At 36.6% G+C, this 12,775-nt stretch overlaps 1 protein-coding gene across 12 annotated transcripts in view; it reads left to right on the forward strand.

Moving 5' to 3' along the window:
- Positions 1-12,775, forward strand: part of LOC141508835 (peptidyl-prolyl cis-trans isomerase H) — a 215,584-nt gene that overhangs the window by 118,099 nt on the left and 84,710 nt on the right. For 11 of the 12 annotated variants that reach the window (XR_012474522.1, XM_074217810.1, XM_074217799.1 and 8 more), the window contains 2 exons: positions 6,890-7,052; positions 7,993-8,105. The exons of the other annotated variant lie outside the window; for it this stretch is intronic. Coding sequence is in view for 10 of the 11 variants with exons in the window: in XM_074217810.1 (XP_074073911.1) it covers positions 6,890-7,052; positions 7,993-8,105 (276 nt within the window). In the remaining variant the exon portion in view is untranslated. The remainder of the gene's footprint in view (positions 1-6,889; positions 7,053-7,992; positions 8,106-12,775) is intronic. 12 annotated transcript variants of the gene reach the window in all.

Raw genomic sequence — 12,775 nt, forward strand, 5'->3', positions numbered from 1 at the left:
TTGGTTTTCTTTCTTTTTTTTAAATCAAATTAACCAGAGTTTAATCAATTTTATTGGTTTTTTCACAAAATCAACTCTTGGTTTTATTTATTAGTTCAAAAGTTTTCTTGCTTTCGATTTCATTAATTTGTCCTTTAGAATGTTTAATTTGGTATTTAATTTCAGTTTTTTAATTTGTTCTTTCTCTAATTTTTTTAGTTGCATGTTTAGTTAATTGATTTTCCCTTTCTCTAATTTATTCATTTAAGCATTTGAAGATATAATATATCCCCTGACAACTGCCTTGAGTGTATCCCATAAGTTTTGGTATGTTGTCTCATTATTGTCATTATCTTGAATGAAATCATTAATTCTTTCTATATTTTTTATTTAGGTTATTTAGTTTCTAATTAGTTTTAGGTCTGTCTTTCCATGGCCCATTATTGCATGTGATTTTTATTGCCTTATGATCTGAGAAGGAAGAATTCACTATTTCTATCTTTCTGCATTTGATTATAAGGTTTCTATACCCTAGTACATGGTCAATTTTTGAGTAGGTTCCATGTACTACAGAAAAAGAAAAGTATATTCCTTTCTATCCCCATTCAATTTTCTCCAAAGTTCTATCATGTCTAGGTTTTCTAATATTCTATTTACCTACTTAACTTCCTTCTTGTTTATTTTATGGTTAGATATATCTAAATCTGAGAGTGGGATGTTGAGATCCAGTAGAGTTTCACTGTCTATGTCTTCCTGTAACTCATTCAGCTTCTCCTTTAAGAATTTGGATGCTATACCACTTGGTGCATACATAGTTAGAATTGGAATTGCTTCACTGTCTATGGTACCTTTTAGGAGGATATAATTTCCTTCCTTATATCTTTTAATGAGATCTAATTTTGCAGCTGCTTTGTCTGAGATAAGGATGTTTATCCCTGCCTTTTTTACTTCAGCTGAAGCAATATATATATATATATATATATATATATATATATATATATATATATATATATTTAAAATTTTAGCATTTTATTTGTTTTCCAATTATATACAATAGTAATATGTACCCATCATTTTTGCAATGCTCTGAATGCTACAATTTTCCCTACATTGTTTCCATGCCATACATTGATGTAAATTGAATGTTATAAGAGTAAACATAAGAATAAACATACCCTCCCCAAAGAAGATGGAAAACCTCAAGGAGAGAGAGAGAGAGAGAGAGAGAGAGAGAGAGAGAGAGAGAGATACTTCAGTCTGTGTTCAGATTTCAATGGCTCTGTCTCTGGGGTGAGTTTCTTTCTTTATCATAAGTCCACCAGAGAAGTTGCTTCAATATTTTTCCCTCAGTTGCTATTACTAGCTGTACCTCCACTCTGTTTCTCCCCACTCTCATTTATTCTATTCTCTCTCTCCCTTCATCCTGGCCCTGTCCAAAAGTGTGTTGAATCTGAGTACCCTCTCCCTCGATCTTCCCTCTCTTCTATCACCTATCCCCCCTTCCCTCCCCCGTTCTCCCTCATCCCATTCCTTTCCTCCCATCCTTCTCCAGGGTAAGACAGATTTCCTTACCCTATTAAGTGTGTATGTCGTTTCCTCCCTGAGTCATTTTTGATGAGAATGAAGCCTCACTCATTCCCCCCATTGCCTTCTCCCCCTCCACTCCATTAAAAAATCTTTTTCTTGACTCTTATGTGAAATCTCTCAGCTCCTTCTTCATCTCCTTTTCCTTCCTCCCAGTACTTTCCCCCATCAGTCATTGACTCCATCCCTTTATCATATCATACCATTATATTCCGCTCCTTTCTATGTCCTGTCTATATATGCTCCTTCTAACAGCTCCTATAAATGAGAAAGTTCATATGAGTTTTCAATATCTTCTTCCCATGCAAGAATACAAACAGTTCAACATCATCAATTTCCTCATAGTTAGTCCCTCTCTTCCACTCCCTCTATGGTTCCCCAGCATCCTGTACTTGGAGATCAAACTTTTTGTTCAGCTCTGGTAATCTTGGTAGGAAAGTTTGAAAGTCCCCTGTTTCATGGAAAGTCCATCTTTTCCCCTGAAAGAGGATGTTCAGTTTTGCTGGGTAGTTGATTCTCTATTGTAAACCAAGATCTTTTGCCTTCTGGAATATCATACTCTAAGCCTTAGGAGCCCTTAATGTAGATGCTGCCAGATCCTATGTAATCTTGACTATGGAGTGTCGGTAGTTGAATTGTCTGTTTCTGGCAGCCTTTAGAATTTTCTCTTTGATTTGGGAGTTTGGGAATTTGGCTATAATATTCCTGGAAGTTTTTCTTTTGGGATCCCTTTCAGGGGGTGACTGGTGAATTCTCTTGATTTCTATTTTACCCTCTGCTTCTAGGATCTTAGGGGCAATTTTGCTATATTATTTCTTCAAAAATGAAGTCTAGGCTCTTCTCCTGATCATGGCCTTCAGATAGTCCAATGATTTTTAAATTATTTCTTCTGGTTCTGTTTTCAAGGTTGGTTGTTTTTCCAATGAGTTATTTCACATTTTCTTCTAATTTTTGGCTTATTTTGGAAGAGCTTTATTTCTTCCTGATTTGTTGCAAAGTCATCAGCTTCCTTTAGTTCCATTTTGATTTGAAGGAGTTATTTTCTTCAGAGAGCTTTTTTTATCTCCTTTTCCAGCTGGCCAATTCTGCTTTTTAAGGCATTCTTCTCCTCATTTGCCTTTTGTTTTGCTTTTTCCATTTGGCCTAAACTGGTTTTTAACATATTATTTTCTTTTCTTTTAGGTTTTTGCAAGGCAAACGGGGTTAAGTGGCTTGCCCAAGGCCACACAGCTAGGTAATTATTTTAGTGTCTGAGACCGGATTTGAACCCAAGTACTCATGACTCCAGGGCCAGTGCTTTATCCACTGCACCACCTAGCTGCACAACATATTATTTTCTTTGGTGTTTTTTTGTATATCTTTCACCAAGCTGCTGATTTGGTTTTCATGATTTTTCTGCATCACTCTCATTTCTCCTCCCAATTTTTCCTCCACCTCCCTTAATTGCTTTTCAAAGTCTTTTTTGAGTTCATCCATAGCTTGAGCCCATTTTCTATTTCTCTTGGAGGTTTTGGATATGGAAGCTTCAATTTTTGTCATCATCTGAGTATCTGTTTTGATCTTTCATGGGACTAAAGTAATTCTCTATGGTCAGATTCTTCTTTTTCTGTTGTTTACTCATTTCCTCAGCCAAAGACTAATTTATAGCACTTTCAAGGCTTTGGGGTTGTTTTTTTGGGGGGGGACACCCCACTGGGGCTTTTATTCCTCCAAGGTCTTATGCTTTCTTGCCTGTGCTTTGATATTTAGATGACCACAGCACTGCCCTCTGCCCTGGGGCTTTAAGGAGAGATCCATCTTGGTTATTTAGTATGGAGGCCCAAATTGCAATATGTGAGCATAGGCAAACAGTAGAGTCCTACCCCAGGGAGAGCAGAGAAATCTCTGCATACTTCCCTTACTGTCTCTGGGGGTGCAGGTGCTTTCTCTTGATTCTCACTGCAGATTCTGGGGCTGTGCTCCTCACTCCACACTCATCCAGGTTCAGCAGAGTTCTCTCACCACCCCTTCAAGCTGTTGCCAGTAATCTCTGTGCTGCACTGGGCTAGGCTGAGCTGTGACTTTTTTCCCAACCCCCAGTCCTGGTGAAGCACACCTTTCCCGCAGAAGTTCTAAGTTATCTTGGACTGGGAAAATGTATCACTCAGTCTTTCTGTGGGTTCTGCCTGGCTGAATTTTGGCTAGAGCCATCCTTAATTTGTTTTGGGGGTTTTGGGGGTCGGAGTTCTTGGGAAATGCTGCCTTCACACTGCCATCATGGCTCCACCCCACTTCCCAAAATATATTTTGCATATATATGTATATCTGCTTCAAATGAGTTTCTTGTAAGCAGCATATTGTAGGATTCTGGTTTTTAATTTTCTCTGGTATTCACTTACATTTTATGGGAGAATTCATCCCACTTACATTCAAAGTTATAATTACGTACTCTTTACTGCTCCCTCCATGCTATCTTCCCTCTGTTTGTATTTTTCCTCTATTTTCATTTTATCCATATTCCCCAGTATTTTGCTTCTGAATACTACTTTCTTCAGTGTGTTTACCCCCTTATATCCAATCCCCCTCCCCTTTTTTTCCCCTTTCCCTTTGCCCCTTCTTCCTTCCCTTCCTTCTGTTAGTTCCTCTTTTCCTCCTCCCTCCCCCTCCTCCTTTCCCCTTTTAATACTTGAGGGTAAGATAAGTTTCTTAACTCAACTGAGTGCGTGTATGTTAAGTTTGAGCCAAATCTGATGACAGTAAGATTCAGGCAGTTCTCATCACCTCTTCCCTTCTTCCCCTCTATTGCAATAGGTCCTTTGTACTTCTTTGTGTAATGTGATTTACCCCATTCAATTTCCTCCATCCTCCCCTCTCTTTACTGGCCCCTTTTTAAGGCTATATTGTTTTTAAATTATTCTATCAAAGACACAGTTAAGTCATGAGTGTCCATTACTTCTTGCTAAGTATATTCTTTCTTATAGAGTTATAATTTTCAAGAGTTATGAGAGTCTTTCTCCCAGGTAGGGATATAGCCAGTTTCACCTTACTGGATAGCAGTTTTTTTTCTTTATCCATTTTTTAACCTTTTCATGTATCTCTTGAGTCTGCTGTTTGAGGTCCAAATTTTTTATTTAGCTCTGGTCTTTTCATCAGAAAAAGGTGGAAGTTTCCTATTTTGTTAAATGCCCATCTTTTACCCTAGAAGACAAGGCTCAGTTTTGTAGGATAGTGAATTTTTAGCTGCATTCCAAGTTCCTGTGCTCTTCAGAATATCACATTGCCACATCCTGTGTAATCCTTACTATGACTTCTTGGTATCTAATTTGTTTCTCTTAGGCTGCTTGCAGGATTTTCTTTTTTATCTGATGGCTCTGAATTTGGCCACAATATTCCTTTGTGTTTTCATTTTGGGATCCCTTCATTTTGGGAAATGATCAGTGTATTCTTTCAATAACTATTTTGACCTCTGATTCCATGATATCAAGGCAATTTTCCATCACTAAATTTTGTAATAATAAGTCTAGGCTTTTTTCATCCTCAGTGTTTTCAAGCAGCCCAGTGATTCTTAAGTTGTCTCTCTTGGATCTGTTCTTGAAGTCAGTGGTTTTGCAGATGAGGTATTTCACATTTTCTTCTGTTTTTCAATTTTTTGGTTTTGTTTGACTGATTCTTGTTGTCTTATGAAGTCATTAGTTTCTACAGATTCCATTTTTTTTAGAGAAGAAAGAATTTTCCATTTCCCCAAATGAGGTTTTGAGAGAATTATTTTCTTTTTGCATTTGTCCAATTGTATTTTCCAAGGATTTGTTTTCTTGTTGCAAGGTGTTAATTTTCTCTTCAGTTTCTTTTCCCAATTTTTCCAATTGATTTTTAACCTCCTTCCTGATTTCTTCTAAGAAGACTTTCTGGGTCAGAGACCAATTCATATTCTCCTCAAAAGTTCTAGATTGCTCTGAGTTAGGATCTTTGCATTCAAGGTTGTTTTCTATGGACCCCCCCTTCCACTGGCTTTTCTTCATTTTCCTAAGATCTTGTATTTGGGGAGGGGCTGGTTCACAGATTTTTGGTCTTGAGATCCCTATAGGCTTTGTTCACTGGGTTTAGTAACTCTGAGTGGGCTGGCCAGTAGGGGGGTGCTAGTTGCTTTTCTCTGGAATGTCTGGGAGTGTCCCTGATTAGTGTCCCTAGTCTGGGGGCGGGGTGCACCTGGATACTGGTTTTCCTTGAATGATGTGGACTGGGCTAGATAGTTAATCTATTTATTCTACTAAGAGAGATCTGCTGCCCACATCTGAGCCTGGGGGTGGAGTGGGAGGAGGCTGTTACTATGTTTGTTCTAGGAAGAGGACTACTGAAAGTATGGGGCCTGTGGCCCTGATCCTCCAGACCAGCTGAGCAGAGTTGATTGATGTCCAATTGCACTCTGTAACTCTTTGTCCTTGGACTCTCCCTTCAGCCCTGCTGGAGCTCCCCAATCCATCATTCATACAGCCAAGGCCACCACAGCTGTTCACAGCTTAGTCCCCAGGCTTCACCCTGCCACCCCTGGGCTGGCTCTCTGCTCTCTGCCTCTGCCTCTGCCTCACCCATGCTCCCCTGAGACATCCCTTGTTGGGGGATGTTCTCCTAGTTTCTTTTTCTGGATTTTGTCGATTGAAATTTTTAAGAGGGTTGATTCATATTAGTTCTGAGGAAAAGCCAGGAGACCCTAGCACAGTGTCTGTCTTCTTTCTACCATCTTGGCTGGAAGTCTGAGATTAGAGAATTTTCTAAGCCATCTGAGGACAATTATTAGAATATGAGTAATGTTTATATCATTTGTTAGAATATTTGAAATTACCTGTAATTATGTAGCCCCAATATCTTAGGCTCATAGCCTATAAAATGTGATACATATGAAATAGTGGGCAACTAGGTGGTACAGTGGAAAGTGAACTGGACCTGGCTGGTGTTAGTAAGACCTGAGATTAATCTGGTCTCAGACAATTACTCTGTGATCCTGAGCAAGTAATTTACCCTATTTGCCTCAGTTTCCTCATTTGTTAAATGAACTGGAAAGGGAAATCCAAATCTTTGCCAAGAAAACCCAAAAGGGATCATGAGGAATTGGACATGACTGAAATGACAACATATGAGATAGTAATCTCCCAAGCATGTATAAAAGAAAGTTCATATTATTCATGATGTTTTTATATTTATCCAATGTTCTCGTTAAAGGGGTTCATTGTACTTTGGACCATCTCAATCACCTATTTGTCTACTCTAGATACCTGCAGCCTATGTATGTGATTGACTTATGTGGTCAGAGTTGCTTTATCATCATCGTATTGCTTTAACCTGCCCACAGGAAACAACTAGATCAAAGTGTAGATGAACTACAACAGCACATACAATATTTACATGCTAAAGAGGCTCTTATGGAACAGAATAATTGTAAGCAACAAGTTAAGATTCAACAACAAGACGTCCAACTTCAATTATTAGAAAATGAGAAGAAACTGTTTGATGAGGTAAGAGCAAAAAAGAATACCTCTCATTGCTTTTGCATTTCTTGAATGGAAAGCAATAGAAGATTAATAGCATTTTCCTTTTGATCATGTCCAATATATATCCTTTATTTTTCAAATAATGATGTACTATTTCATATAAAAATAGTGTCACTAACCCCTTGGCAGTGTGTCATTCTCTCTAAATAATTTTTCTTATAGCATGAATGAGTCCATTAAAGTTTTTCTCCAGTGGCTCATCATGATGTAGAGCTAACTCTGGGTTCTCAAAGACAACGCTAGTGGAGTAAAAGCTCCATCAGGTCCTACCAAAGTAGAAGAGTTTCTCAGTGATATTTCTTGTCTAAGTTTGATGATGAATTTTTGACTCACAGTAATTTAAAAAAAATTATCTACCAAGGTATAGAGGGGTGCTGGTTGAGGGAGTATCTACACTGATGAAATCAGGGATTCCTGAGGAGGGTCATGATTTGCAATAAGACATTCACATGATTTTATTTGATTTCCCCTTTATGTCCAGTGACTCAACATTAAGTCCTTTATCTTCTGTCCCCTCCCTAGCATAGTCTCCCTTATCTTTTTATTTAACTCCTCCACCTTATATGTAACATTCATTTTACTTCTATATATGTATATATATATATATATATATATATATATATGATAGATATAGATATGTATATATGTATATACTTATGTGTATGTTTGATATCTTCTACTTTTTACTATACCACATTCATTTCTTCTATCTGTGGCTATGTAACTCACTTTGAAAGAGGCCTGTTAGCCACTGCTTGATATTGTTCTCCTCTTCCTCTGTGCTTCCTTTCTATACTTTAGTTATCATTTAAATATCTTAATAGTCTGTGTAAGTTACCATTAGGATTAATTTTTACCAAATAAGTTTTTGAAGTTCTATATACAAAATTCTTCTGTTTTTCAGCAAGTTAAGAACAATCAGATACTATCAGAGAAGCTGTCTATTTTACAACAAGAGAAGAATTCATTAAAAGAAGAATATAGGCAATTTTTGAAGCAGTTCGATGTCCATATGAGGTAAATAAGAGGGCAGCAGGATGCAATGTAAACATGATTCACTAAACCAGAAGTCAGAAAAATCTGAGTTCTTGTCCAGTTTCCTCCACTTATTAATTGCAAGTCATTTTGCCTCTGTCTTCTTTTATCTGTAAAATGTAATAATAATACACTATCTATTTCACAAACTATTATGGAGATTCAATCAAAAGCTGCAAAGTTCTATATCAATGTAAGATATTATAAGTTCATAGAACTAAAAGTTAAAAATTAACTTAGAGAACATTTCATTGGATCCCATTATTTTATAAGAAAATTGATTAATAATAGTAGCATTAATAATAATTCTAGTCATAAATCCAGAATTATAATTCATTCAGAAAGCAGATATATGTAAAATTCAATTCATAGAATAATTGCTTTGGATTGAGCAAGAAGGAAAGGATCTCCTCTTCAGTATACAATAAAAAGTGTTACTGGGCATTCAGATTATCAGATCTGAGAGCTGGTGCTTCCCTGGATCACCTCTGTCTGAATGTCACTCCAAATTTTGTATTTGCCCCTTCATAGTTTACTCTTACTACTGTTTGTTTTTCCCTCGGGCAGGAATTCTTCCCGATTCCATTTAGAATCTAGCAGTAATATTTCAAAGAGTAGCCAGTCTTCTTAGTCTTCTTAGCTCTTCAGCCACAAATATGGCCTCCTTTACTCCCTTCCCAGTGTCTCAGCAGAGCCTTAATCAGGGTCTTGAGTTGCAAAATTCATTCCTTTCTAGATCAAAAGAATCCTCTCTCTACTTTTTGGTCATCCTAATCTATATATTTCTGGTTTCATCATGGTTCATATTCCTAACAACAAAGGAGATCACAACTTATCTATGGCTGTCCTTAACTCTTGTACAGGTCCTCCCATAAGTTTGCCACAGGAGGTCTATCCTACCTGATAGGGCTCAGTTTCTCTTAATATCAAATGAACATCAGTAGAGAATGGAGGCTAATTGATCTTTCATTCTTAATACATTATCAGTCTATCTTTTTTTTTCCCAGTCACACATTTATTTGATCCTTTACTCTGCTTCAATGTAATTCCTTTTTGTAATATGTTGCATACATACAGTTCACAATTTCTCTGTGCTTTATTGCCTTTTATTATGTGATCAATATTCTAAGGAAGAATTGTGTTATTTAAAACTTGAAATCATTAGTTTTCCAAAGTCAATTTTATTCATTTTCCTCCACCTCTTCAATTTTTGGCCCAGATCATTTTTCATTTTCATATCTGTCTAATTATAAATTTAGAGTTATAAGTTAAATAGATACATATACATATCTATAAATATGTATAGATATACCTATCTATATATAAAACTAGAGATATACATATATTTTTATATATACATATAACTAGAGATAGATGAGTCCTCTAGGACTATACGTGATAACCTAGTTAATAGGCATTCTTTTTTTATTTTAATTTTAAATTTTATTTTACCAATTAGATGTTATGAAAGTTTTTCAACATTCATCCATTTGCAAATTTATTAGTTACACATTTTTCTGCCACCTTCCCTTCCCACCCACCTCCCCTTAGCAATGAAATTATAGGCATTCTTCGTCTATTTGTTTTTTCCTTATTTAGTTAAGTCGGTCTAATGTATGTGAATTTCATTAGGATTTTCTGCAATGTTCCAGGGTCTGATGCAGCAAATCTAATATCATCCACAAATAGGAGCATCTAGAAAGATAAACTAAGTTCACCATCTCCAGGAGAAGGGTCCTCCTTCAGCTCTGATTTTACATTGACTTTTTTCCCATCCTAGTGGTAAATACTTTGGGCCTCATGTGAGAGTAATAATTAGAAAGTTATGCAATTGTTTCTGGCATTGATCACAAGAAATAATGTATGTAATATTCACTGTTGGAGCTAAAATATTCTGTAAAAATGTCAGATATTAACATTATCATTATTATATCTTTCTAGAAATCTTATGTAATTTTGACAATGCATAGGAGATACCTTAGTGGAAAAGACTCTTTAGGGTGGTATTCTTCTCTTTCTTTCTTTTTTTTATTTCTAATCACATGCAAAGATAGTTTTCAAAATTAATCTCTTTGCAAGTTTTTGAGTTTCACATTTGTCTACCACCCTCGCTTCCCATTTTTACCTCCTCATGGCAGCAAACAATTTAATATAAGTTGTATGTGTAAAATTGTGTTTAATATATTTCTATATTAGTCATGTTGTAAAAGAAGATCTAGATCTAAGTGGGGGGAACATGAGAAAGAAAGAAGAAACATAAAAGAAGTTTTTTTAAAAAATGAACATAGTATGCTTTGCTCTGCATTCAGATTCCATAGTTTTTTCTCTGGTTGTGGATGGCAGATTTGTCCTTGAACACTGAACTGCTGAGAGGAATTGCATCCATCATAGTTGATCATCAGACAGTGTTGCTGTTAAAGTGCATAATATTCTCTTAGTTCTGCTCACTTCATTCAGCATCACCTCACACAAGTCTTTCCAGGCTTCTCTAAAGTTTGACCACTCATGATTTCTTACAGAAACAATAGTATTTCCTCACATTTACATATCACATGTTGTTCAGCCACTCCCCCAGTGATGGGCATATCCTGAATTTCCATTTCTTTGCCACCACCAAATACTGCTATAAATATTTTTGTACATGTGGGTCCTTGTCCCTTTTGTATGATCACTTTGAATACAGACCAAATCATATAATTTCTGGAATAAAGAGTATGCATAGTTTTATTGCCTTTTAGATATAGTTCAAATCTGGCATTCTCCACTTACTAAACATCTTTTTTTATAGTCAGCAGACAATAAGCATGATACAATCTTGTATTCTCTATATATGTCAGTTAATTTTTAAATAGTAAAAATATCATCTATTGCAGAATATCACTCATGCAAGATAACCTTTTCCTTTCTAGTATACTAATAAAGATGCCTTTGATGTGTACCTAAATTATTTAAACAAAATTGTAGGTAATGAGGTATTGTTGAATCAGGAGACCCCAATCAGCTTGCTAACATGCAACTCCTCTAGAATTCTAGGAGGTTGCTTCTAAGAAAATCTTGATCTTAAGTGAAGGAGATGCTTTGGAGAGAGTGGAGCAGATGGAAAGGAAGCAAGAAGGCATTCAGTAAGTACCAAATTTATGCCTGAGTCAGGATAGAGCCCTTTATAAATCTTATTCCATTAGATCTTCATCACCACCCTGGGGGGGTAGAAAACACCCAGAAGCTGCCTTGGGTTACACAGCTGGTCTGGCTTAAGGCAAGTGTGAGAGCAGATGTTCCTGGCTCCAAGACTCACCTCCTGCCTGCCTTCTGAAGGTTTTATGTGCTCTTATCTTTGGCATTTCCAAAGGTCAGGAGAACAAGTCCTGGGTTCTGTCACTGGAGTCGCTGGTGAAGTAGTCACTTTGCTCTTTCAGGGAGGAATGAGGCAAACTATGGGACCACTTTGAAGACAATGACTGTTCTAGCTATGGAAAATGGAAAAAAGGTTCCTTCCAACCATACAGCAGACCAGTAAGAATTGTAGAATGTCCATCTGGCCTCCAGTCCTCATAATTCTCCTTAATGTCCTCCATGTGATTGACACCATCTCAGCAAATTGATTGTGTCAACACATACACCAGACTCCTATTATACTTAAAGCAATGAGAAAATATGTAGGAGTTGAAGCAGGAGTTATTGAAGTTCTATCAGATGCCTTTTTAAAAAATATATTTTATTGATGTCTTTAATCCTTACATTTCCTGACTCTGCACTCATTTATACAAAAACATCTGACACAGCAACTGGGTCTGTTCTCACACACAATAATGTGTCTTTGTTGTCTCCCGTGTCTCTATTATAAGGGAATTTTCATTACTTCTTCTCTGGGAATTTAATGGCCATTCTATTACCCAACAAGAGAAAATTTGATTTCCTTTTAGTTATCTTTTCATTCACATCATTTCAGCTATTGTGTACTTTTTCATTCTCTTAGCTCTAATTTTGCTCTGCAAATGTTCATATAATTTTCTCTGGATTTCTCACATCTGTATTTTTTTTTGCAAGGCAGGGGCTAAGTGGCTTGCCCAAGGCCACACAGCTAGGTAATTATTGTGTCTGAGGCTGGATTTGAATTCAGGTACTCCAGACTCCAGAGCCTGTGTGCTCTTTTCACTGCACCACCTAGCTGCCCCTGTAATTTTTTTTTTTTAGTTTTTGCAAGGCAATGGGGCTTGCCCAAGGCCACACAGCTAGGTAATTATTAAGTGTCTGAGGACGGATTTGAACTCAGGTACTCCTAACTCCAAGGCCAGTGCTCTATCCACCGCGCCACATAGCCACCCTGTAATTTTTTTTTTTACCAAACATGAAATTCATATTGCCATAGTTTTTCCAGTCATCTCCTAATGGATGGACACACATTTATTCCAATTTTTGCCACCAAAAATTGCTGCTATGAATATTCGGGAATATATTGGATCCCTGTTCTATTTCATTTCTTTGGAGTCAAAGGGCTAGACTATTTAATCACTTCTCTTACAAAATTCCAAACTGAAATCCAGGAGCATTTGGTCTAATTTACCGCATGGGTGTTTCTGTCTTCATATTTGTTGACATTTTTTATAATGGTAAGGTACCATATTTTTTTTCACATCTTTAATATCTTCTGT

The sequence above is a fragment of the Macrotis lagotis genome, chromosome 1 (assembly GCF_037893015.1).
Source record: "Macrotis lagotis isolate mMagLag1 chromosome 1, bilby.v1.9.chrom.fasta, whole genome shotgun sequence".
NCBI classification, from domain to species: Eukaryota; Metazoa; Chordata; class Mammalia; order Peramelemorphia; family Peramelidae; genus Macrotis; species Macrotis lagotis.